The sequence below is a fragment of the Oenanthe melanoleuca genome, chromosome 26, assembly GCF_029582105.1.
Source record: "Oenanthe melanoleuca isolate GR-GAL-2019-014 chromosome 26, OMel1.0, whole genome shotgun sequence".
Classification (NCBI taxonomy): Eukaryota; Metazoa; Chordata; class Aves; order Passeriformes; family Muscicapidae; genus Oenanthe; species Oenanthe melanoleuca.
Genome location: NC_079359.1, coordinates 4,688,857 through 4,714,728, shown reverse-complemented (window position 1 = coordinate 4,714,728; position 25,872 = coordinate 4,688,857). Strand labels below are relative to the sequence as shown.

At 55.5% G+C, this 25,872-nt stretch overlaps 1 protein-coding gene across 2 annotated transcripts in view; it reads right to left on the bottom strand.

The window, feature by feature from the left end:
• CACNA1S (calcium voltage-gated channel subunit alpha1 S) overlaps window positions 1-25,872 on the bottom strand; it is a 39,783-nt gene that overhangs the window by 5,112 nt on the left and 8,799 nt on the right. For both annotated transcript variants that reach the window (XM_056511196.1, XM_056511197.1), the window contains exons 7-36: window positions 25,317-25,420; window positions 24,022-24,170; window positions 23,032-23,113; window positions 22,415-22,575; window positions 20,059-20,284; window positions 19,148-19,355; window positions 18,750-18,870; window positions 18,234-18,348; window positions 18,017-18,110; window positions 17,223-17,292; window positions 16,869-17,001; window positions 16,535-16,664; window positions 15,787-15,846; window positions 15,114-15,220; window positions 14,628-14,715; window positions 14,328-14,435; window positions 13,520-13,572; window positions 12,486-12,632; window positions 11,335-11,536; window positions 9,741-9,899; window positions 8,677-8,787; window positions 8,144-8,227; window positions 7,395-7,451; window positions 5,550-5,678; window positions 5,367-5,432; window positions 4,359-4,450; window positions 3,762-3,921; window positions 3,215-3,342; window positions 1,642-1,738; window positions 248-350 (exon numbers count right to left, since the gene is read on the bottom strand). In XM_056511196.1, the coding sequence (XP_056367171.1) occupies window positions 248-350; window positions 1,642-1,738; window positions 3,215-3,342; window positions 3,762-3,921; window positions 4,359-4,450; window positions 5,367-5,432; window positions 5,550-5,678; window positions 7,395-7,451; window positions 8,144-8,227; window positions 8,677-8,787; window positions 9,741-9,899; window positions 11,335-11,536; window positions 12,486-12,632; window positions 13,520-13,572; window positions 14,328-14,435; window positions 14,628-14,715; window positions 15,114-15,220; window positions 15,787-15,846; window positions 16,535-16,664; window positions 16,869-17,001; window positions 17,223-17,292; window positions 18,017-18,110; window positions 18,234-18,348; window positions 18,750-18,870; window positions 19,148-19,355; window positions 20,059-20,284; window positions 22,415-22,575; window positions 23,032-23,113; window positions 24,022-24,170; window positions 25,317-25,420 (3,544 nt within the window). The remainder of the gene's footprint in view (window positions 1-247; window positions 351-1,641; window positions 1,739-3,214; window positions 3,343-3,761; window positions 3,922-4,358; window positions 4,451-5,366; window positions 5,433-5,549; window positions 5,679-7,394; window positions 7,452-8,143; window positions 8,228-8,676; window positions 8,788-9,740; window positions 9,900-11,334; window positions 11,537-12,485; window positions 12,633-13,519; window positions 13,573-14,327; window positions 14,436-14,627; window positions 14,716-15,113; window positions 15,221-15,786; window positions 15,847-16,534; window positions 16,665-16,868; window positions 17,002-17,222; window positions 17,293-18,016; window positions 18,111-18,233; window positions 18,349-18,749; window positions 18,871-19,147; window positions 19,356-20,058; window positions 20,285-22,414; window positions 22,576-23,031; window positions 23,114-24,021; window positions 24,171-25,316; window positions 25,421-25,872) is intronic.

Sequence of the window (25,872 nt, the reverse complement as noted above, 5' to 3'; positions counted from 1 at the left end):
AGAACAGAGCTGAGGGTTTGCCCACAGGGTCTGATCCCACAGACGAGTGCTCTGAGCCCCCTGGCCTGTGGGGCAATGGTGTGTGATGTCCTGGTTTCTCTGCACCTCTGCTCTCCCCCTTCACTCCTGGAACCAGCCTTAAAGCTGCACAACTCAATGTCCAACACCACCAGAAGAGATGGCTGGGGATAAAGCCACCCCCAGGCAGGTCCTGCCAGCTGCAGGGGCAGCCAAGGTCAGTGCTCACCTTCTGTCTTGATCTTGAGGGCTGTCCTGACCAGGGCGAAGAGCGTGGCGTTGAAGGTGACGGTGCCGTCGCTGTTCAGGGGCATGTTCATGCACACCAGGCGCTGCAAGGGAACCACAGCTGGGCTGGGGACACTGCCAGCCCCCAGCCCACTGCCTGGGCTGCCCTCCCAGCCCTGCCCTGCAGCACTCCTGCAGCACAGCTGCCACAGAGGCAGTGACATCCTGATCCAGCACTGAACCAGGGCGAGTGATGGGCAGAGCTAACCCACACAGGTGGAGAAAATCATGGAGTCACACAGTTGTGGAGGTCAGAAAAGATCTGTAAGATCTGCCATCTCTTCCACCAGACAGCATCTGACAGAACCAGAGGACACGGTCTCAAGCTACGTCAGGGAAGGTACAGGTTGGATGTTAGGAAGAAATTTTTCACTGAAAGAATAATAAAGTACTGGAATGCTCTTCCCAGAGAGGGGGTGGAATCACCATCTCTGGAAGTGCTCAAGAAAAGGCTGGACATGGCACTTAGTGCCATGTTGTAGTCTAGACTCTGAGTTGAGGTGTTAGGACATAGGTTGGACTCGATGATCTTGGAGGTCTCTTCCAACCTCAGTATTCTGTGATTCTGTGATTCTGTGATTCTGTGATTCTGTGATCAGGTCTAACCGTTCCCCCAGCACTGCCAAGGCCACCAGAAAATCCCTGTACACAAGCACCACATCCACAGCTTTAACACCTCCAGGTGTAACCCATGACTGCCCTGGACAGCCTGTCCCAGGGCCCAACCAATCTTTCTGTGAAAAAAATTTCCCTAATATCCATCCTAAACCTCTCATGGTGCAGCTTGAGACTGTTTCCTCTTGTACTGGAGAGAAGAGACAGACTCCCACCTGGCTTCAACCAGGGAGTTGCAGAGAGCAAGAAGAGCTCTGAGCCTCCTTTTCTCCAGGCTGACTCCCCCCAGCTGCTCTCAGAGAGATGGGAGTGATTTTGCATTGCACTCCCCACTCCAAAACATGTTCCAGGCTGCTGTGAGGGATCTGGGGATCAAATCTCCTGATGTGTTTGCCCAAAACCCAGGAGGGATTCCAGCAGTGCCTGAGCTCCTGCCCATGATGTTACACATGAGCCTCACACAGGCCCTGGGCTTGCTCAGAATGAGCTAAGCCAGGAAAAGTGGCTAAGAAAATTGGGGTTTCCTTCTCTCTAAGCACTATCAGCTCTGTGCAGGTCAGTGGCACCTCCTTGTCCCTGAACCCCTCACTAGAAAGGAGAGGTCAGAGCAGGGTGTAAGCACTGGGAGTGGCTGGACTGTCCCCCTCTGCCAGGAGGACACAGTGACAGCCTGGGACAGTGTCCCTGTGCTCACACACCTTCTCACCCCCTGGCTCTCACCTTACAGGCCACACGGTGTGGGCAGAACTTCCCAAAGCCCAGGGGAGGGTTGATACGCCTCAGCAGAGTCACCACATCCAAGTGCTTGATTCTCCCCCTGCAGAGGAAACACCAGCTCAGCAGTGGGGCAGGAGATCTGCCTGACAGCAGCTTGGGGAGGTGTCCTGAGGGCTGATCCTGGGATGTGCTCTGGGGGCTGATCCTGGGATCTGCCCCACTGGGGAGGAGCCCTGGGGGCTAATCCTGGGATCTGCCCCATTGGGGAGGAGCCCTGGGGGCTGATCCTGGGATCTGCCCCATTGGGGATTGCCCTGGGGGCTGATCCTGGGATCTGCCCCTTGGGGAGGTGTCCTGGGGGCTGATCCTGGGATCTGCCCCATTGGGGATTGCCCTGGGGGCTGATCCTGGGATCTGCCCCATTGGGGAGCTGCCCTGGGGGCTGAACCTGGGATCTGCCCCTTGGGGATGTGCCCTGGGGGCTGATCCTGGGATCTGTCCCGTGCTCCTGTCCCTACTCTTCCCTCTGCTCCTCCTGGGAAAGCAGCTGCTCCCTGTGGCACTGGGGAGCAGCCAAAGGTGTGCAGTGGCATGGGGAGAGCTGGCAGCCTCACCACAGCTGGATGAAGAGGGAACTGAAAGTCTTATGTGCCCAAATTTCCTGATGGCTTTTATCAGATGTGAATCAACCCTGGCACATCCACATCTGTTGGAGTCAGTGAGTTAGGGGATTCTCTGAATCCTCCAAGGAGGAATCAAGGTGCAGAGGTTGAATTAAAGGCTTTGGGTGGACTGAAGTATATTAAACCACTTAGACATAAAGTAGAAATAAGTCAGTAAGTTTTAGTAGGAGCTGTAGTGCTTTTAGTATGTAAAAGGTCTGAATTCCACAGTAGTAGCTTATTGTTCTATTGAAGGTTGAAATATAGTGATATCTTCAGTAGAGGCTCCAGGCCCACAGCTGTAGACAGGACTTAGATATAATAGAGTTATAGTAAGAATATTGCTAACATTGCTTAGATAGAACAAGATAGATTCGATGTGTAATGTTATACATAACCTGGTGTGCTAAGAAACTAGAATTCTAATAGTTTAAAGAGTAGTTTGAGGTCTGAGCTTGCATCTTAGCTTGTTGGGAAAATCCTATATAAGAGTTAGTATTGGGGAGAGTTAGTGCCTTTTGCTTTTCTTGCCTTTCTGCTTTGCTGCCACTGTTTTTCTTGCCATCAACACCCAGGAAGAAAACAGGAGCTGCTGCACTGACACCAGCCCCACTGGGACCTTTGGGAACAGCTCCTGCTTCAACTTGGGACTCTCAACTAAACTTAGTAAGGACTTTGATGTCTGTGACAGTGCCTTGGAGTCTGATGTGCTTCTGCAATAAATAACCTTTTTAGCAACTATTAGCTGCTTGCTTTCTTAGAGAATTACCTGATGAAGTTGGTGCCTAGAGCACTGGAGGTCATACCCTCACACACATCCACCTCTGAGAGTGGCAGGCAGGGGCACAGCTCAGCCTGCCATGCCTGTGCCCCACCCCATGGAACAGCCTCCCCGTGCCCACACCAACACTCACTTGGCCTCGGGGTCGTACTCAGCCCAGATCCGCTTGAACTCGTCCAGGTGGTGCGGCCCCAGGATGGACCAGTCCCGGGTCAGGTAGTCAAAGTTGTCCATGATGACAGCCACGAAGAGGTTAATGATCTGAGGGCAGAGACACAGATGGGAAGGACCCAGTTAGGGAGAGAGACCCCAGTCAGGGGGGAGAGAGCAGCACTAGGAGACCATGGGCAGAGTGCTCTGGGGCAGAAGGGGCTGGGGATCTCCTGCAATCAGAGGATGCTGAGTGGGGATCTTCCCATGCAGAGAGGAAGCTGCTGCTCGAGCAGGTCGTGGGAAAGGACAAGCACACCAGCATCCTGTCCCTCTCCACCCTCACCAAGGCCAGCACAAACACAGCTGGGAGGCAGCACACAGAGGCTGTGGGGACAAACTCAGTGTGGATCCCCCAGGAGTGCAGTGCCTGTTTCCAGCACGGCTGGGGATGTGGGCTGGGAGCTGCTGTGGGCACAGCCCATGACAGAACTAACCCCACGGTGGCTGCCAAGGGGGAGCCAGCATACCAGGAAGGCACAGAGCATGTAGAAGCTGATGAAATAGAAGTAGGCAAAGCCGGTGCCACAGGTGAACTCCTCGCCCTCGGCGTAGTCGGACTCGGGGTCGCAGCGCCGGCCGTAGCTGCAGTCCAGCAGGATCTCCTGCCACGCCTCTCCGGTGGCACACCTGGGGACAGGGCACACCTGCTGCTCCCTGCTGCTCTGGCATGCAGGGAGGCTGAGCCCAGGGAAGGAGCAGTCAGGATCTGGGCTTGCTGCTCTAGGGCCACTGAAAGCTGCAGAAGGTGTCTGGAGTCAAGGCAAGCCTTGGGCTGAGCTTCTGCTTCCCATGAGTTTCCTCACAATTCACAAATTAAAACCTAGTCTGGGAAGGAAATATTCAGAATAGCAACCCCAAACTGCCCCTTTCTCTGGCAGCCCAGCCACACCAAGTAAAATAAACCCACAGCCTCTCCTGAAATGCTCCTGCTGCTGCAGGAGATCCTTCTGTGGGACAAAAAAGAAATCAGGTACTGAAATGCTGGTCCTCCCTCACTCCAAGCTGGGCATTCCCACAGGCTCAGAGCTCCTTCTGGAGCTGCTTACACAACAGGACAGACTGACCTGAAGAGCAGCAGCACAGCCTGTGGAAAGGTCTGGAAGTTGTTGTTTCTGTTGATCTGGGTCCCATCCACCATGGCAATCTTCCCAAACATCTGTAAATCACAGTGGGATTCACAGTGTGCCATCCTTTCTTTGGCACCCACCACCCTCCAGGGCACCTCTGGTGCCTGAGCTCCACTTCCTCTTGTTTATTTGGCTTTGGGCATCCCCAAAATAGATTGAGATTGGGGTGTGGGTGCTCTGGGGCTTAGAAGCTATTTGGGCATTGCTGCCAGTGCTGAAAACACCCCTGAGTAAAGCTGCACTTCATCTGGGCCAAGGAGACAAGGTCTCTGAACAAGTGGTGCCCGTGTGTCTAAGTTGTGCCATTGACTCCCCAGGTGATCTTTGCCAGGTGCCTCAGCTGAAGCCCAGGGACAGGAGGCTGCTGGGGGGGCAAACAGGTCCCATTGAGTTTTAGCTTTTATATTTTTCAGATTCTGCACTGCATTGGTGTGTGACTCTGAACCTCATGTAAAGTGTAAGCAAGTTCTCACAGCTCAGTCAGACAAAACAATCCTTTTCCAGCCCCAGAACCAAGGACACTGCTGCAGCTTCAGCCCCAAAAAGTGCAAAGAACAGTGAATTGAGGAGAGAATCTGGGAGGATGGGACTGCACAACCTAGAGCTGGAATTGTACAATGAACCCCAATATGGAAATGGACACAAAATTATAAAATGTGAAAACTCATGTCTGGGATCCATCTTGGGTGGAGCCACAGCCAGGCTCTTGTACTGCCCAATGTGAATTCTTTGAAGGCCTTTTAATAAATCCCTGCTTTATTCATTTAACACTGTCTAGCCTCTGCTCCAGGCAACTTCTTTAGGCATCACCCACGGTGCAAAGTGCAAAGTTCCAGAGAGGGACTAACAGAGGAACCAGTCCCTGCCTGTCCCACCTCCCCAGCTCCATCAGGCTCAGGGCATCTGATGGAGACCAACTCCCACCCCCTGCCCTGTGCCCCTCACCTGCATCCCAATCACAGCATAGATGAAGAAAAGCATCACAATCAGCAGGGCCACGTAGGGCAGAGCCTGTGACAGAAGAGCCATGGCTGTGTCAGACCCAGCCCAGGGACAGGGCGTGGGCTGCTCGTGCTGCCAGCCCATGGCATGGGTGGGTCTGGGAGGGGAGCCCTGCTCCTGGCAGACCTGAAAGGACTTGATGAAGGTCCACAGGAGGGTCCTGACTCCTTCACCTCGGCTCAGCAGCTTCACCAGACGCATCACCCGGAACAGCCGGAAAAAAGTGATGGAGACACGGGAGTTGTCATCAGGGTCCTGCAGGGGAGCACAGCAGCTGAGACAGAGAGTGCTGCAGCCCCCAGACTTCCCAGGCAGGGGCTCCAGGCCCTGGGGTGAGCAAGGGTAACGAGATCCCTCCCCCAGGCAGCAGTCACAGTGTTCTTGCCTGCACACAGCATCAAAGATGTGCTGCCACTTTTCCCCCTGGCACTTCTTCCCCAGCCCTCCCAGGGACCTCATCTCCCCAGGCCCCCATGCTCACACTTTTGGCACTGGGATAATGCAGGAAGGGAGGAAGGCATGCTGCCACACGGCCTGGGAGAGCTGTGAGGGTCACAGGGCCACCACAGACAGGCTTAGTCCCAGCAGGGTCTTGCCCAGCACATCCTGTGTTTGTAGGGTGAGGTGTAGGGGGGGCACCAGGCACAGGAAGGGTTAATGGCAGCTGTTTGAGCAGAGAAGGGCTGTTCTGAGAACGTTACAGCAGGACTTTCACCAAAGGAGGGACTGAAGAGAGGTGTCTGTGGGGTGCTGCCCAGTGACCTGGCCAGGCAGGGGTGCCCACCCTCTGTGGGGTGAACAGCCAGGGGCCCAGGGCAGAGTGGGCAGGCAGGAGGTGAGGCAAGAGGCACAGCTCCTGGCCTGAAAGACCCAGGGGTTTGTCTGGAAGGACTGGGTTTGTCTGGAAGTCCCTAACAGTGGCTGGAATTCTGGGAGCTTGGTCACTGTTCCCCTGATAGCCCCAGCAGGGCACAGTCTCTGTGCCATGAGCCAGGAGCCATGAACAGACCCTCCTGGCACTGCCTGCCTGCCCTCCATCACTGCTTGGGATGCTTTTCCCACTGCCCCCTTAGCCAGCCAGAGCTTTACTGCTCCCAGGGACCCCCCTCACTCCCATCACCCAGGCCACTCACTCCCAGCTATTTCAGGGCAATAAAATCCAGCTGGAAATACCACCCCCCAGCAGCTCCACCTTCCTCAGTATCACATTTCTGAGTTCCCAGGGCTGCACTGAAAAGCTCCAGCTCCTCTCCCACCTCTTTCCTTTGCCTTTGGCTCTCCTGGTGCCTCGTGCCCATGCAGTGAGTGCAGTGGTCAGGACATCCCAACAGCCCCAGTGCCCCCCATCCCCAGCACTGGGGTCTGGGCAGTGTCCTGTGCACTCTGCAGTTCCCAGGGAAGAGGTTCTGGCACGTGCTTGCCTGCAGCCAGCTCCCCCCACATCTCCAGACCACCCCAGGACACCCCCCTGCCCCTGCACCCCTTGCTGGTCCTTGGCCACCAGTGCAGGCTTGGCCCACTCAGCCCCCAGGACACTGGGCTGCACCCAGGGGACACAGCCAGCTCTGGGGCAGGCACAGGGCAGGGACTGCCCCTCTCACCATTCCTCTGGCTCTCAGAGGCTGCAGCCCTTCAGGCCAGGTGATGGGGGAAGGACCAAGGACAGATTTCCTGCCCTACAGCTGGAAAGGCAGTTCCAGGGGATGGATGGTGGAGGATGGGCTGGGCTTTCAGATGGGCCCAGGAGGGCTGGGGAACAGCCTTGCACCCCTCAGGTGGGAAGGGGTGTGTGTGTGTGTGGTGACACCCCAGACACCTCTCAGAGTTACAGCTGGGTCTGGAGTGACAGTGACAGTGACAATGGCAGTGACAGTGACAGTGACATGACAGTGCCATGCAGGGCACATGCAGATGCTGGCCACAGGCCTGAGGGAGCAGGATGCACGGCAGGCACATGCAGCTGGTATTTACAGTGCCATCACAGCCTCCACCCAGGCAGTACAATCCACCACTGGGGGCAAGAATAGTCTGTCAAGAGAAGAAGAGAGTCACAGAAGTGAGGCAGGAAGGACAGGGAGGGAGGGGTGGTGACACAAGAAGACAACACAGACACAGAAGGAAGGGTAAGATGGGAATTGGGGAGGAGGGGAGGGCACAGGGAAGGGCAGGCAGAGCCCCACCATCCCTGAGGCTCAGGGACAGGGTGAGGTGACTGTTGATAGGCACAGGCAGCATCTGGGTGAGCAAGGAGCCACACTGACCACGAGGGACTGACCCACCTGTGTGCCCTGCTGTGGCACCCTCAGAGGGCAGGGCTGTGCCCAGGAGGGGAGGGGAGGGGAGGGGAGAGGAGAGGAGAGGAGAGGAGAGGAGAGGAGAGGAGAGGAGAGGAGAGGAGAGGAGAGGAGAGGAGAGGAGAGGAGAGGAGAGGAGAGGAGAGGAGAGGAGAGGAGAGGAGAGGAGAGGAGAGGAGAGGAGAGGAGAGGAGAGGAGAGGAGAGGAGAGGAGAGGAGAGGAGAGGAGAGGAGAGGAGAGGAGAGGAGAGGAGAGGAGAGGAGAGGAGAGGAGAGGAGAGGAGAGGAGAGGAGAGGAGAGGAGAGGAGAGGAGAGGAGAGGAGAGGATCCCCCTGCAGAGCTGGACACCATCCCAGCACTCCTGCCTCATCCCAGGGCAGGTGCTTGGGTGGGGACAGTGCCCTGCCCCAGCCCTGGACACTTACATCGATCTCACTGAGGATGACATCAATGATGCTGCCAATCACTATGAGGAAGTCAAAGACATTCCAGGGGTCTCCGAAGTAGCCCTGTGAGGGAGGAGCCAAAGAAGAGTCAATATGCAAGGGTGTAAGTCAAGGAGGAGACAGAGCCCAGAGGGAGGGGTGCCAGAAGGTTCTTCAGTGACTCTGACCCTCAGAAGAAGGGGGGGTGGTCAGAGCTTGCACCCTCTGCTCTGTTATTTGGTCCTGTCTGTTATTTGGTCCATGCAGTGAAATGAGGGTGGATCAGGATGGCTGGAGCTATGACCCCACTGTGGACATGGCACTGAAGGTGACAATAATGGCCAGCAAGGGTAGCCCTGACAAGCAGCAGTCCTCCCAGAAACTCCAAGGACTATGGGGATCCCTAAGGGTATTGCAAAGGGTTCTCTGGAGCTGCAGGGCCAGGGGAGCTTGTGCTCAAGAGATGCCCAGTGCAGGATAAATGGAGCCCCTGGCCTGGGCTGCCTTCTGTGCTGGTCATGCTCTTCTCTCACCTTGACTTTAAAGGCCATGAGCTTGAGGACCATCTCCAGGGTGAAGAGGATGGTGAAGGCCACGTTGAGGATGTCTGAGATGTGGTTCATCTCTTCAGACTGGTTGTAATGCTGAGGATAAGGCAGAAAGAGCCATTAGCTGGCAGATCCAGCCTCCACTTGAGCTCAGAGATGTGTGCTGGATGCAGAGCCCCCTCCCACAGCCACGCCTATGGCTCAGCAAAAAGGAAATTTCCCCCCTGTGTTGGGTTGGTGTGGCCAGAAATGTGGATTCTGTCCCCATCTGCTGCAGCCGGGTGGGGCAGTGACCCTGATCTCCTGGCACACATTATCTGCTCATGGGCCATCTTTAAACCAGCTGGGCAATCATCTTTATCTTCCCACAGCCCATCCTCCCTCCAGGAGATATCTCCTGTTCATGGCCACTGAGTCCCAGGGCATGACTGATAAAATTCCATCATCCCACTGGGAGATGCTCCAGCCAGGGGAGGAGCCAAGCCTTTCCTACCCAGATAAAAACTGAGATTTGGAACACCAGAGCAGCCTTTGCCACTGGATCCCAGAGGAAAGCCAGACCTTTCCACATCATCCCTGGAGCTTCAGAGGAAACTGCACCTTCTCCAGGAGCACTGCTCCAGCTGAACCACATCTGCCCCTGCAGGAGGATGCAGCCACCATGGAATGGGACTGTGCCAACACCCTGACTGACTGACGGGTGTCAGCTTGGATTCTGACTCTGGCAGGGGTTGGGGATTGTTCTTTGTGATACTGTATTTCTATTTTAATTTTCCTAGTAAAGAACTGTTATTCCTAATTCCCATATCTTTGCCTGAGAGCCTCTTAATTTCAAATTTATAATAATTTGGAGGGAGGGGGTTTACTTTCTCTATTTCATAGAGAAGCTCCTGCCTTTATTGGCAGACACCTGTCCTTCACACCAAGACACCCCCTGCAGCCCCTTCTCTGTGCTCCCCACATCCCACCAGCCCCACTTTGCCCCATCACACCAAAAGCAAACACCCCCACATCCCACAGCCAGCCCTGCAGCAGCCCTGTGCCCTCACCTGCATGCCCAGGCAGATGGTGTTCAGCAGGATCAGGAAGAACATGAGGTACTCGAAGTAGGAGGAGGTGACCACGTACCAGATCTGGTACTGGAGGGGGTTCTTGGGGATGTAGCGGCGCAGCGGGCGAGCCTTGAGCGCGTACTGCACACACTGGCGCTGGGGAGCAGCAGGCAGCTCTGACCCACTGCAGGCACAGCCCCAGCAGCTCAGGGGCTAATTCTAGCCAAGTGTTACTGCACAGACCATTGTTTTGTTTGTCCTTGCTTTCTGCATCTCATATAACTTGTCTGCTGGCAAATCTGGCTGTGCTGAGCTCTAATGACAGCTCTGCTGTTTCTGAGGCCTGCTTTCTCAAAACCCTCCCATTTTAAGGATTCCCACATCAGAACCACCAGCAACACTGCACATCCCCACAGACCCAAGCTGGAGAGCCCTTCTCTCCCAGCCCACCCACGGGTATGGGCCAGGTACAGCAGTGGGTTGTGAAATCACTGTGCTTCCTGCAAAAGCACCCCAGAGCACCCACATGGGACAAGCTTCCAATGCCACCTTTTGCCTCCATGCTGCCCTTGGCCTGGCCCCTCCATCCCAGAGCCTGCCTGCTTGTCCCAGAATTTCCCCAGGGTGTCTCAGCACCAGCTTAGAGCACCTGAATACCCCACACGAGCCAGGGGTGCAGGGGGCACTGGGATGGCTGTGCAGGCCTGGGGCTCCCCAGCAGCCCAGGGCCATCCCTGCTGGGTTTCTGTGTGGCTCACATCACCCTGGCACCCCCAGGAGCATGGCAGCACTCTGGGCCAGTAGCTGCCCCTGTCCAGTGTCCAATGTCCTCCCCAGGGTATCCAACATCCTCTGCCAATGCCTCTGCTGCTTTCAGCCTTGCTGTCCCCAGCCAGGATGGCAGCATCACAGAAGTGCTGGCAGCAGAAAGCACCTCTGGAGATGTGTAGTCACAGTTTCCTGCCCAAAGCAGGGCCAACTGGAACATGCTGCCCTGAGCAGTTGGGTTTTAGATAGCTCCAAAGATGGAGGCTTCACAGCCTCTCTGGGCAACCTTTTCCAGTGCTTGGCCACCATCACCATTAAAAAAAAATAAAAATTAATGTTTAAATGGAATTTCTTGTTTTCTTCAGTTTGTGCCCATTGCATTTTTTCCTGTCACTGAGCACAAGTGAAAAGAGCCTGGCTCAGTCTCCTCTCTGCCTTCCCATCAGTGTTTATAGCCTTAGGTCAGAGTCCTATGAGCTTTCTCTTCTCAGCACCAGACTTGACTCCCAGACCCTCCATCATCTCAGTGGCTCTTTGCTGGACTCCAGCACACCCATATTGCCAGAACTGGGCACAGCCCTCTGCTCCAGCTCACTCTGGGCACCCCACCTGCCCAGGAAATTCCTTGTTTCTGGTCCCCTCTGCCCTTCCCTCAGGCTTGTTTTGTGCTGCACATGGGTCCAGCTGGCCCTGCCCAGCAGCAAACAGGCCTGGGGCAGGTTGCACCCATCTGTGCCAGCAGTGTCACCACAAGGAAGGGCTGATCCAAACCAGCCAGCCCCAGCAGTGCCAGACCAAGGCTGGTCCTCCACAGTCCCATTACCTGGTTCTTGTCCAGCTCACAGTTCTTGTACTCATTCTCCCCTTGCTCCTGGAAGGTGACGATGACAAAGCCCACGAAGATGTTCATCATGAAGAAGGCGATGAGGATGATGTAGATGATGAAGAACATTGCAATCTCCACCCGGTAGTTGTAGATAGGGCCTGCATCCTCAGCATTGGTGTCAATGGCCATGTACAGCAGCCTGCAGGAGGGAAATTGAGGCAACAGAAATCCTGATTGGGTGGTGTGTTGGGTTAATGTGGCCAGAAATGTGCATTCTATCACCAGCTGTTGAAGCAGGGGGAATAGTGATTTCCTTATCTCCTGGCACACATTATCTGCTCATGGGCCAGCTTTAAACCAGCTGGGCAATCATCTTTATCTTCCCACAGCCCATCCTCCCTCCAGGAGATATCTCCTGTTCATGGCCACTGAGTCCCAGGGCATGACTGATAAAATTCCATCATCCCACTGGGAGATGCTCCAGCCAGGGGAGGAGCCAAGCCTTTCCTACTTAAATGAAAAATCTGAGATTTTGAAGAGCAGGTTATCCGTCTTTCCACTGGATTCCAAAGAAACACCAGACCTTTCCACATCATCCCTGGACCTTCAGAGGAAAACCGCACTTTTCTACAAAACCACTGCTCCAGCTGAACCACATCTGCCCCTGCAGGAGGATGCAGCCACCATTGAATGGGACTGTGCCAACACCCTGACTGACTGACGGGTGTCAGCTTGGATTCTGACTCTGGCAGGGTTTGGGGATTGTTCTTTGTAATACTGTATTTCTATTTTAATTTTCCTAGTAAAGAACTGTTATTCCTAACTCCCCTATCTTTGCCTGAGAGCATCTTCATTTCAAAATGATAATAATTTGGAGGGAGGAGGTTTACATTCTCCATCTCAAAGAGAAGCTTCTGCCTTTATTGGCAGACACCTGTCCTTCACACCAGGACAGGTGGGAAAGACCAAGTCTCCTCTTGCAGGTTACAGAGCTTTGGGGACATCCAGCAATGGTGGCACAGGGCTGCTTGGGTGACCTGCACAGCCACTGCCAGGGGCACTGGTCCTGATTTCAGCCTGCACAGCTCTTGTTCACTGCCCATGGCAGTGCCCTGCTCCCACCAGACCTTCCCCCAGCAGAGACTCACTCTGGCCAGCCCTCGAAGGTGGAGACTGTGAAAAGTGACATCATGGCAGAGAAGACGTTGTTGAAGTGGAAGTCGCTGTGCAGCCAGACACGGTCCTGGACCTCGATCTGCGTGGGGTCTGCGTCCACGTAGTTGATGAACTGACCCCTGCAGCAGAGGGGACACAGAGCCCATGGCAGGGACCCCTCAGCCCAGCCCTGGGCCCTGGGAGGGGGCACAGCCCTGTGCTCTGCCCTGGGAGGGGGCACAGCCCTGTGCTCTGCCCTGGGAGGGGGCACAGCCCTGTGTTCTGCCCTGATCCCTGGGAGGGGACACAGCTCTGTGTTTGATCCTGATCCATGGGAAGGGACACAGCTCTGTGCTCTGCCCTGATCCATGGGAGGGGACACAGCCCTGTGTTTGATCCTGATCCATGGGAGGGGGCACAGCCCTGTGTTTGATCCTGATCCATGGGAGGGGGCACAGCCCTGTGTTTGATCCTGATCCCTGGGAGGGGGCACAGCCCTGTGTTTGCCCCTGATCCATGGGAGGGGGCACAGCCCTGTGCTCTGCCCTGATCCCTGGGAGGGGACACAGCCCTGTGCTCACTCCTGATCCCTGGGAGGGGACACAGCCCTGTGTTTGCCCCTGATCCATGGGAAGGGGCACAGCCCTGTGCTCTGCCCTGATCCCTGGGAGGGGGCACAGCCCTGTGCTCTGCCCTGATCCCTGGGAGGGGGCACAGCCCTGTGCTCTGCCCTGATCCATGGGAGGGGGCACAGCCCTGTGTTTGCCCCTGATCCATGGGAAGGGGCACAGCCCTGTGCTCTGCCCTGATCCATGGGAGGGGACACAGCCCTGTGCTCACTCCTGATCCATGGGAGGGGGCACAGCTCTGTGCTCACTCCTGATTTACCCCAGTGAGAGGGAGAGCTGGAGTATAGCTCAGATCCACGTTTTGGATGCAGCATGCCCATACACAAGCATTCCCCACCACATCCCCCCAGCTCCCATACCTGGCCAGTGCCCACCTGGGAGCTGCAGAGAGCTCTTACCTGCACTCCTTCTCCGTCAGCTTGGAGGGGTCTGTGCACCTGTAGAACTTGCCCTGCGTTCAACAGAGACCAGAAGTGGCCACAGCACTGCACTGGGGAGGTTTAGAAGCCCTGGGGAGTTTAGACCTTTTCCCAGCCCTCAGTCAGTCCCCCCTCACCCCCTCCTTGCAGGCTCTGGCCTCCCACCATGGCTGGGCTCCCCACCGTGCCTGCCAACCCAGCCCAGCTCACAAAGCATTTCCAGAGCCATGGCACACCTGGCTCAGCCCCAGGCTGAGATCAAGAACCCTGCCTGGTGATGGGAGCAAACCTCCCATGGCCCTGAGCAGGACCTACCCAGCTCACCCTATCTGGGAGTCAGTTTGAAAACAGGAAAGAAAGCAGTAACCAGAGAATTAAATAGAGCTAAGGTATGCTGACAATTCTGCTCAGTCTGCTGGGTGTCTTCCCACATCAGCTCAGAATTTAATCTCAGTTATTGGAACAAAAGTGAGCTCTGCCTCAGAGCAGCTGAGGCCCAGAGAGCAGGAGCAGTGCTGTGAGAAAGGAAACCCTTCACAACCAAAGCACAGAGGAAATCAGTCAGTGCCTGCTGCCTTAGGAAGAGGAAACTGAGGCAGGAAGGGAGGTGGGCAGTCAGGTCCTTTACAGGTGTCTGGACCTGACAGAACCTGGGTTCCTCCTGCCCTCTCCCACTGCACGAGATCCTCCAGGTCACACAGCCTGTGCTGACCCCACCACCCCAAGGTGATGTCAGGACTGGCCTGGACGTGCTGGAGCAGGAGATCCCACCTGAGACATGACCCACCTTGAAGAGCTGAACTCCAATGCAGGCAAACATGAACTGCAGCAAGGTCGTGACAACCACAATGTTCCCAATGGTCTTGATGGCCACGAACACGCACTGCACCACGTGCTGCAGAGTGAGGGGCAGTGCAGATGTGGCCACAGCTGGGCAAGGCCCTGTGTGTGTCCCACACCCTCCCACTGCAGGAGAGCAGAGGGACTGGGCACCTTCCAGACAGGGGTGGTGGGAACTGGGAGCAGGGCATGGGAACACAGCTCCTGCAGGACTGCCCTGGCAGGAGGGCCCTGCCCAGCCTCTCACCTTCAGCCCCTTGGCCCTGTTAATGGCTCGCAGAGGCCTCAGCACCCTCAGCACCCGCAGGATCTTCACCACAGAGATGGTGCTGGACCTGGGAGAAGGCACAGCTGAGCTGGGGCCACTTCCCTGCCCAGGCTGGGCTGGCACAACCCCACCAAGAGGCCAAGGAGGGCAGGTGGGGCCAGCAGTGAGGGGTAGGGGATGGCAGGGACACACACACGTGTCACCACCCCACATAAGGACAAGTGGCACTGGCAGCTGGGGAAAGCAGATCCAAACTGAATTTCTACCCATAGATGTTTGACACTCAAGGAGTGTTCTTTGACCTCCTTGGCCGGTTTGTGGGCCTGCCTGCCAGGTGTCCATGCCCCTACACACGACAGTACAGACACATGGGCAGCCATTGCCTGGCTGCTCCTTCTCCACCCCATCCCAGCTGCCCCACAGCCTGAACAGCCTGGGGCCACTCTGGAACAGGGAGGTGCTTACTCAATTCCCATGGAGATGAGGGAGACAGCCACCACCAGTAAGTCAAGGATATTGAAGGAGTTCCTGCAGAAGGAGCCTTTGTGCAGGAAAGCACCGTAGGTTGTCATCTGGGGAGCAGAAGGGTTAGGAAAGAGGCTGGGCAGGGCTCAGGGACATGGTTCCTCCATCAGAGGAAGGGTGGGAGGCACAAGGGACTTCTCCCAGCTCCATGGCCTGTCCTGCTCACACCTCTGCAGCCAGGCAGGAAGCTGCCTTCAGGTGGAAATTCTCTGTGCAGCACTGGCTGGAGACAAAACTCTCCCAGCCAGTCAGAAAATTAAAGAAGAGAATAGTAAAGGCTCTTGGAGTGGAACAGCCTGTGGCAGCAGTTTGGACCGAGACTTTTGGCCACAGACTTTCACTGCTTTCTCTTCCTCTCTTTTTCTTAATGGCATGTCAGAATAAAAATGTGTCCCTGTGTCACAGCACAGCTGACTCACTGGAGAGGACACACAGCCTCTGGGACAGTCACACACCCCCAGACTGTGTGAATGAACCCCCAGGAGGATCAGCTGGGAGCTTCTCCTCACTGAGACCTTCAGGAGCATGAATGCCTGAAGGGTGTGAGTGCCCATGGCCACAACAGTCTAGACCTGTGTGCTGGGCCGTGCTCATGGCAGGACCATGGACTCACCTTCAAGACAATTTCAACTGTGAAGACAGAGGTGAAACCGATGTCAAAGTATCCAAGAATCTGAGGACAGAGACACCAGCACTGGATGAGGCTTGGGTGACATGTTCAGACATCCTGGAGCTGTCCACTCTGTGCACTGGGGAGCTCAGCAGAGCTCAACTAGCTCCACAGAGTCTCCAAACCCACTACTGAGACAACTCCTGAACTTTCCCCAGCTTTGCTGATTTTCCCAGCCTGCAGCTGGGACAAAGCTCTCCCTTTCCTGGTGAGTTCCACCTGATTCACCTGAAAGCATCTGATCCCCAAAACCCCCAAGAGCCCTGGGAAGCTGTCTCATGTGAGATCCCCCAGTCCCTGCCAGTCCCACTGGTACCTTGAGGGACAGGAGCTGTGGCTCCCACGGGTGTGTGTCAGGGCACTGCACATCCAGAGGTCCAGTTTGCTGCCTCACAGGACGTCTCTTTCCCCAATAAACCACCACAGTTCCAAACCAAAATAACCTTGCACACCCTGCCAGGTGGATCTTGTCACCCAGAAATAAACTGAGACATGGAGCAGTAAAACCTTGTCCCAGCTGCACCCTGAATGGAAAGCACACCCAGCCTGTCCTGCCAGAGTGCACTGCCCTCCCAGAGGCAGGGCTGGAATCCCAGCCTAGGAAAAGCCTCTGGCAAATAAACCCCTGTTTATTTGGAGTCTCCATGAGGTCTCCCCCACCCATGGCAAACCTCCACATCCCTGTGGGCACCTTGTTGCGGAAGGACTCGGCCCGGATGGGATCCTCAGCTGCCAGGGAAATGCTGCTGAGCAGGATGAAGAGCAGGATGAAGTTGGTGAACCAGGTGGCATTAACAGTTCTGTGGCACAGGACCCGAAACCTGCCAGGGACAGAAATGCCATGGGATGCTGCAGGGGCAGCAGGCAGAGGGTTATGGCTAAACCTGAGGATGGGAAGGCTCTAGGATGTCTGTCCTTCCACACAGAAGGCTTTTCCCCATGAGCTCCCTTCAGAACTGGCTGCCATGCACAAGCAGGACCCTGCTGTGAGCAGCTGGTGCCAGAGCACAAGGGGCAGTGCCTACTTGTTGGTTGGGCTGAAGATGAAGAAGGAGCTGGCTTCAGGCATGGGCACAGCCTTCTCCTTCAGCTGTAGCTCTGCAAGGGGACGTGGCCGAGGACTCAGGGGGATTTCAGGCTCATCTTCCTCATCATCACCTGTAGGGTGACCATGAGAAGGAAAGAATTATCCAGAGAGGGAGAGGGAATATGGCCTTGTGGACAATCTTCCCATCCATGATCCTGATCTGGCATGCAAGCCAGGACCTCAATACCCTGGTATTCAGGGTATTCCTTTCACTGCATCCTTTGCTCCTCACACACCATCCCTCTGCAGTGCCTCCTCAGCCTCCTGCTGCCCTGCCAGGGACAGGCCTTACCTGGGAAGTCTGCAGAAGGGTAGGGGTCTTTGATCTCATTGACATTGGATTCAAATTCGTCCACTTTCAACTGAAACAAGGGAGAGACAGAGAGGAGGATGTGCAGCTGCACGTGCCAGTGGGCCAGACCCTCTCATCTTGGAACCATGTGGGACAAGCAGCATCTCTGCATTTGGCCCACACAGCACCATCACATGGAGTGCTGGTTGGAACCTGCTAAGGGGATGCTGCAGCTGCAGCAAAGAGGATGGGAAACAGGAATGTGTGCTGGGCAAGAGCCTGGAGCCATGCAAATATTGCTGGGGGAAAATAAGATAGGGAGCAACTCCTGGGTGAGTTTCTGAGAGCACCTCTGGGGAGTGGATAGAGAGTAGCTGCTGGCCAGATGCTTCTCAGAGGCAGCTCAGCACAGTCAGCACAGCTGGACAGGGGGTCTGCATGTGGGGAGTGCTGGTGTGGACATGGGGAGAGGTGGGATGCTGCTGACTTGCTCTGCTCCACTCCACACTGGTGTGCACCAGTGGCACAGCCACAGACAACTGGCTGTGGCCAAGGAACTGGAGGAAAAGGATCCCCAGCAATGGAGCTGTGTCCCCAGGCAGCATGTCCTGCCTGGCCCAGACAGCCCCCATCACCCAGAGCACCCATCACCAGTGGATGCTATGGCAAGGAGTGATTTTGGTCCAGAGCCCAGACCCAGGCTGGCTCCAGGCCTTTGTCTATCCTGGCTGCTGGGAGGAGGAGTCAGAGCTTCCCCCAGGAGCTCTCCAAGGCTCTCCTCCACCAGAACTGACCTTGGCTGTTGTGGGAATCCCTTCTCCCTTTGATTTCTGCTCCAGTTTCTTTGCCAGCGTCTGCTTCTCCTCTTCAGACTTCTCTGGGTAACCTCTAAGCAGAGAGGAGGGCAGAGCAGGAACTGAGGTCTGGCAGGGCCATGGGAAGGGTCACTGTGTCCCCTGCCACCCAAACTCCAGGCGTGGGAGCTGCCAGGGCAGGGATGGCAGCGCTCACCGGGACATCTTCCTCCGTTTGCGCTCCTCTGCTTTGGCCTTCTGGGCCAAGGTCAGGCTCTCAGCCTCAGCCAGGTTATCCACTGCAATGGCCAGGAACACGTTCAGGAGGATATCTGGGGAGCAGGGCTAAGGACATGGACTAGGCTCCTGTCTGGAGGATGTGGCCAGAGCCATCTGTGGTCTCCAGGGTGCCCTTAGAAACCTCCCTGGAGTTTATCCCTTGTGATAACCCTGGCTGGTGATCCCTAACCAGCACCATTCCCTTGTGAGCACTGAGCTCTGAGCTGGCTGCCCTTTGGCTGCCAGACATCCAGATCTGCTCCAGATGTGCCTCCCTCCAGCCTTCAGCCACCAGCAGTGCAAGCCCTGAAGCCTGTGATTTATCCCACTGCTGTTCAGAACCAAAAAGCTTAAGGCAAACACTGAGGGACCCCTGCTCCCCCCTCCCCAGCCCCGTGCACTTGGTGCTATGGGATGGGTGCCAGCCTGGGCCTGGCTCTGCAGCAGAGGATACAGTTCCCACAAACAAAGAGGATGATGAAGTAGATGCAGACCAGCATGCCAGGAAAGGACGGGCCCCCGAAGGCCATGATCCCATCATACATGATTGAATTCCAGTCCTCTCCAGTCAGGATCTGGGAGCAGAGCAGTAACAGGCTTCAGAGCATCAACAGCAGAGCAGGACAGAGCCCCACAGACTGATCCTGCCCTTCTGGCTCCCGCCCCAAGGTCAAACCCTCCTTTCTGAACTGAATTACTCCAGCTGCATTTCCCTGTTCCTGTCTCAAAGCCACATCATCCCCACAAACCCACATCCCCTTGAGACCTATCTCCTGTCTGGAGACCCCCAGCCCAGGTGAGACCCCCCAGCCCGGCCCTCCAGCCCCCACTGCCCTTCCCACAGCCCCAAACCTGGAAGACACTGATGAGGGCCTGGGGAAAGTTGTCGAACGTGCTGCGCCGCACTTTCATGTCCTCGAAATCAAACTTGCCCCCAAAGAGCTGCATGCCCAGCAGGGCAAAAACTATGATGAAGAGGAAGAGGAGGAGGAGCAGAGAGGCAATGGAGCGGACTGAGTTGAGCAGAGAGGCCACCAGGTTGCTCAGAGATGTCCAGTACCTGGGAAGAGGAGAGACGGAGGCACGTGGGGGATGAAGGAGTGGGGAAGGCTGTGGGCAGGCACAGGGAACCTAGCCAAAGGTGATGTGCCAGCAGCCCAAAAAGGGGGACTCTGGACCCAGGCTGGGGTCTGGGACAGCTCCAGACAGGCTCCAGGAGGAAGAAATGAAGCTGCAGGCAAGATAACACTGCTGCCTGCACTGAGCACCAGCAGGCAGGATGGGGAAGAGAGATGAACACACAGAGAAGGGAGAGGAGTCCTGGCCCACAGCAGCCCCATTCACAAGATCCTAGAGCCAGAGCTGGAGTGGGGCCTCAGCTCTGCCCCTCTCCACCCCCAGTCAAACCATGTCCTGGAGACAAACCCCAGCTCAGCTTGGTCCTCCACCCAGCAGCTCCCAGCTCTGCTCACACTGCAGCCCCCATGGGGACAGTGACATCCCAGAACTGTGAGTGACCCCGGGGAGGGGGACAGTGACATCCCAGAACTGTGAGTGACCCCTGGACACGGGGACAGTGACATCCCAGAACTGAGTGACCCCGGGGAGGGGGACAGTGACATCCCAGAACTGTGAGTGACCCTGGGCATGGGGACAGTGACATCCCAGAACTGAGTGACCCTGGGGAGGGGGACAGTGACATCCCAGAAGTGTCAGTGACCCCGGGCACCTCGAGCTGCCAGGACCCACAGGTCCCCGCCCACCTGGTGATCTTGAAGATGCGCAGGAGGCGGATGCAGCGCAGCACGGAGATGCCCAGGGGGGACAGGGTGCCCAGCTCCACCAGGATGGTCTCCAGGATCCCCGAGCACACCACGAAGCAGTCGAAGCGGTTGAAGAGCGACATGAAGTACTGGCGCAGCCCCAGCGCGTACATCTTCAGCACCATCTCGGCCACAAACAGCGCCAGCAGCAGCCGGTTGGCATTGTCTGGGGCGGGACATCCAGCCTGTCACCGCAGGGACCCCAGTGCCAGCACGGCTGGGCAGGCAGGGGATGGGGCAGAGCTGCTCTCCCTCCTCTGGCCCTCCAAGCCCTGAGCTGCTGCTTTGTGGGGACCACACGGGGAGGGAAGATGAGAGGGTGCAGCTGCATGCTTGTGTGTGTGAGTAAATATCTGTAAACACCTTGTGTGTGTGAGTAAATATCTGTAAACACATTGTGTGTGAGAGTGCACATCTGTACATATCTTGTGTCTGTGAGTGCACATCTGTACACATCCTGTGTGTGAGTAAATATCTGTACAAATCTTGTGTGTGTGAGTAAATATCTGTACACATCCTGTGTGTGAGTGCACATCTGTACACATCTTGTGTGTGAGAGTGCACATCTGTACACATCTTGTGTGTGAGTGCACATCTGTACACATCTTGTGTGTGAGAGTGCACATCTGTACACATCTTGTGTGTGAGTAAATATCTGTACATATCCTGTGTGTGAGTGCACATCTGTACACATCTTGTGTGTGAGAGTGCACATCTGTACATGTACATACAGACATGAGTCCATGCAGGGTGGGCACGTGGGCTGTTCATGGGTATGGGGGCTGAGCTCTGTGTGTGTGCACACCTGTACTGTGTGTGTGTGCACACCTGTGCTCTGTGTGTGTGTGTATGCACACCTGTGCTCTGTGTGTGTGTGTGCACACCTGTGCTTTGTGTGTGTGCACACCTGTGCTCTGTGTGTGTGTGCATACCTGTGCTGTGTGTGTGTGCACACCTGTGCTTTGTGTGTGTGCTCACCTGTGCTGTGTGTGTGTGCACACCTGTGCTCTGTGTGTGTGCACACCTGTGCTGTGTGTGTGTGTGCACACCTGTGCTCTGTGTGTGTGCACACCTGTGCTCTGTGTGTGTGTGTGCACACCTGTGCTCTGTGTGTGTGCACACCTGTGTTCTGTGTGTCTGCACACCTGTGCTGTGTGTGTGTGCACACCTGTGCTCTGTGTGTGTGTGTGCACACCTGTGCTCTGTGTGTGTGCTCACCTGTGCTGTGTGTGTGTGCACACCTGTGCTGTGTGTGTGTGCACACCTGTGCTCTGTGTGTGTGTGTGCACACCTGTGCTCTGTGTGTGTGCACACCTGTGTTCTGTGTGTCTGCACACCTGTGCTGTGTGTGTGTGCACACCTGTGCTCTGTGTGTGTGTGTGCACACCTGTGCTGTGTGTGTGTGCACACCTGTGCTTTGTGTGTGTGCTCACCTGTGCTGTGTGTGTGTGCACACCTGTGCTCTGTGTGTGTGTGCACACCTGTGCTCTGTGTGTGTGTGTGTGCACACCTGTGCTGTGTGTGTGTGTGCACACCTGTGCTGTGTGCACACCTGTGCTGTGTGTGTGTGTGCACACCTGTGTTCTCTCTGTGTGTGTGTGCACACCTGTGCTCGGTGTGTGTGTGTGTGCACACCTGTGCTGTGTGTGTGTGCACACCTGTGCTCTGTGTGTGTGTGTGCACACCTGTGCTGTGTGTGTGTGCACACCTGTGCTCTGTGTGTGTGCACACCTGTGCTCTGTGTGTGTGTGTGCACACCTGTGCTCTGTGTGTGTGCTCACCTGTGCTCTGTGTGTGTGCACACCTGTGCTCTGTGTGTGTGCACACCTGTGCTCTGTGTGTGTGTGTGCACACCTGTGCTCTGTGTGTGTGTGTTTGCACACCTGTGCTCTGTGTGTGTGTGTGCACACCTGTGCTCTGTGTGTGTGTGTGTGCTCACCTGTGTTCTCTCTGTGTGTTTGTGCTCACCTGTTCTCTGTGTGCCTCTGGGTGTGTGGAGGTGCAGTCAGTGGGGCTGCATGCACAAATGCCCATTGCTGCATGGCTTGAGTGCGTGCCAGGTGTGCAGAGGTGCCAGTGACACACTCTGTGTGTGTTCACCCTGCAAGGTCACGTCCCCAGGGTACAGAGACTGTGCACAGTGAGCTGTATGACAACAAGGATCATGCACACACACTGAGGGCAGGGTCTGTGTGTGCCTGAGAGCCTCTGTGTGCGCCAGTGGGGCTGTGCCCTCACAGCAGGAGCTCACACAGGTCTCTGTGTGTCCTGGGCCCTCCTGCTCTCTCAGGCTCACCTTGTACCTGTGTCAGCCACTCTGGCTGGAAGTGGTGCTCAGAGGCGATGGACAGGGTGTTCAGTGCCACCATCAGGATGACAAGCCAATAGAAGAACTTGGACTTCACCACATCCCTGCACTTCCTACGGAACATTCGGTTCCAACGCCTCCACTGACGGCTGGAGAGATGGCAGAGGATCAGCAGAGCTGCCAGGGGGCCAGACCCAGCTCCCTGGGCAGTGCCTGCCCCCTGCTCCTCCCTGAGAAGGGATGAGGACCACAGCCTGCCCCTGGGACTCAGTGCACTCACTCAGGCACTGCAGTTCATTCACTCTCTGGCTTATTTTGGCCTCCAGCACCTCTCACAGGGAGCTCACAGGCACAGCTCTCAATTACACACACCCTGCTGCTCAGGCCATGGGAGGGGGCTTGGATGGTCCCACAGCACAGGCATTGCCCACCTTGAGGAGCTGTTTGCCAGCACCATACCCAAATTCCTGTGTGCTGCCCCAATGTCTGCATCTTCCCCCTGTCTCTCTGCCAGAAACTGGGGGCTGAGCAGGAAAGCCTGGCCCAGCTGGGCCAGCAATGGGAAGCCCACATGCCAGCAGATGGTTCAGGCAGAGCATACTTACAAGAAGAGAATCCACTTGTTCATGCCCTCAATTTCATACAAGCTCTCTGTCTCTGACCCTCCTTCATCCGATGGCATCATACCTAGAGGGAATGACATCACAGGCTGTTCTTGGAGCCCTTGGGAAGAACATGTGGGAGGGCACCTCTTCCAGAAGGGCACCAGGAAGAGCTTCCCTATCAGAAGTGAACAATCCCCACCAAACAATGCCATGCCAGGGAGACAGCAACCAAAGTTTGGGCAGAAGGCTTTGAGGGTCAGGTACAAACCAAGCACGAGGCATGAGAAACTGCTGCCCTGCAGGAAGAGCAGCAGCAGCCCAGAGAGGGACAGCAGCATGGGGAAAACTGGGGCCAGCTGGGACCCCAGCAAAGGCTGGACTGAACACAGGCCACAGCTCTGGAAGAGGTGTTTTGTCTGTCCCACTGTTTGCCAAGGCTCTTTGTACACATGCATCTCTCAGCCTGAGACATCAAAAGTGCTTTCACCAGGCAGGGTGGCACAGCAAACACTGTGGTAGAGCTCCCCAGGCTTTGCTGAGCTTTTGGCTAGATGCCTACATATCCACCTCCTTCCCTGAGCCACTTCTAGTTCCTTGAAATTGTCAAGTATGGCAAGAAATTAATGCATCTGCTGGTGTGAGAGTGGCCCTGCACTGCATCCCTGCACACCAAGGGGAGATGTTCCTCATTTTAGATGCTTCTTTCCAAAGGAGACTCAGGCCTTGCTTGTGGTCTGCAAATATTAAACACTGTGGTTGAAGTGGAGATTTAGCATCAGGGATAAATTATTGCTAGTTTGGGTTAGATTAAACCAAAATATTCTGGAAATGTTAAAAAAAAAAAAAAGAAACTGTCCTGCAGAAGTCAAAGCATTTTGTTTCTTGGGTTTTCAGGCAAAATGAGTCTTTGTGATTTCTTGCCTGTCTAGGTGGGCAGCATTAGGAACACAACCCTCATGCTAAGGGTCAGTGACCAAGCAGGGCTGGTACCTTCTCCCCGGGCCCGGTCACTGTCCATGACCTCTGCCTGGGTGATCCAGTCCATGTAGCCCTTCAGGTCCTCCTCCAGCTGCTGCTTCTCCCGCAGCTTCTGGAACGTTCCCCGTGACTTGGCCTTCTCCCGCTCCTTGGTGAACTCGCTGGGCAAGGCAAGCAGCAGAACTCAGGGGGGAAGGAAAGTCCTGTGTCTTGACCGGAAATGTGAATTCTATCACCAACTGTTGAAGCTGGCTGGGGCAGTGCCCCTGATCTCCTGGCACACATTATCTGCTCATGGGCCATCTTTAAACCAGCTGGGCAATCATCTTTATCTTCCCATAGCCCATCCTCCCTCCAGGAGATATCTCCTGTTCATGGCCACTGAGTCCCAGTGCATGACTGATAAAATTCCATCATCCCACTGGGAGATGCTCCAGCCAGGGGAGGAGCCAAGCCTTTCCTACCCAGATAAAAACTGACATTTTGGACACCAAGGAACCTTCTTTCCACTGGATTCCAGAGGAAAACCAGACCTTTCCACATCATCCCTGGAGCTTCAGAGGAAACTGCACCTTCTCCAGGAGCACTGCTCCAGCTGAACCACATCTGCCACTGCAGGAGGATGCAGCCACCATTGAATGGGACTGTGCCAACACCCTGACTGACTGACGGGTGTCAGCTTGGATTCTGACTCCAGTGCATGGTAGGTTGAGTGCAACATCTCAGGTTTTAACTGTACTACTGGGAGAATTAACACTAATTGAATTTGGCCTAGATTGTCATAACAGACTGATGGCAGCTCATTGGTGTGCTTGGACCAGACTGCTGGAGCAGTAATTGCACTAACAATCTTTCCCTTGGATCCCTTGCACTCATTAAAGTGCTCTCCTGAGGCTGGCCATGAGAAACTGTGTGTTCACAGCAGGAGGGAGCTGGAGGTACCAGGGAGGAGTGCCCAGAGCCAAGCCCTGCAGTGAGAGCCCCTGCTCAGCTCCACGGGCTGTGTGTGCTGGAGAACACAGCACAGCCCAAGTGCTCCAGGGCTGGGCTCGCTGCCTGTGCCACAGGGAAAAGATTTCTGTGTTGAGAGCTGAGCTAAAACCTCAGAAAGCCATGGGCACTAACACAAAAGGTAACTCACAGATCAGTGCTTCTAAGTGTGCAACACAAAAAGAAAAAAAGAGGGGGGGTCAAGGAATGAGAGAGGGAAATGAACAGAACTTTTCCAGGTTTTGTTTTGTTGTTTTTTTTCTAGTTCAAACCAGTTAAAGCTCCTCTGCTGGCAGAAAGGATAGGGTGGCACTTACCCACTGAGCACCCCCAGCACCAGGTTGAGCACGAAGAAGGAGCCAAGTAAGATAAGGCTGACAAAGTAGATCCAGGGCCACTCATTGCCCATGGCATCATTTACCTGGCAGGGAGAGATGCAGGTGAAATATTCTGAAGGCACTGTCCTCCATCTGTTTCCCCTTAGAGCCCCTCAACAGCCTCTGGGACCTTTGTCCCCTCCAAAAGGAGGGCTTGGGAGGGTGGCACATAAACCTGGCTCCAAGCCCTGCCTGCCTAGAACTCTGTGTCTGGTTCACATCTCAACCCAAACATTTTGGGATTTAAACATCAGCCCCAAGCCTAAGCTTCAACTTTCTCCCAAGGACTGCCAAACATGGGCTTTGCTGGAGGAGCGTCCAGCAGTCTGTGCCTGGCCTGTGCCCCTTCAGGAAGGTGGGAGCTGGAGCAATGTCCTGTCCACCTGGAGAGCAAGGACAGCCTAGGCAGTGCTCACAGGGATACAGAGACATGCCTGCTGTGTTATGGGATGTGCATCACAGTAAGAAGGTTGGTGGGGAAAGGTTTCTTTCACTG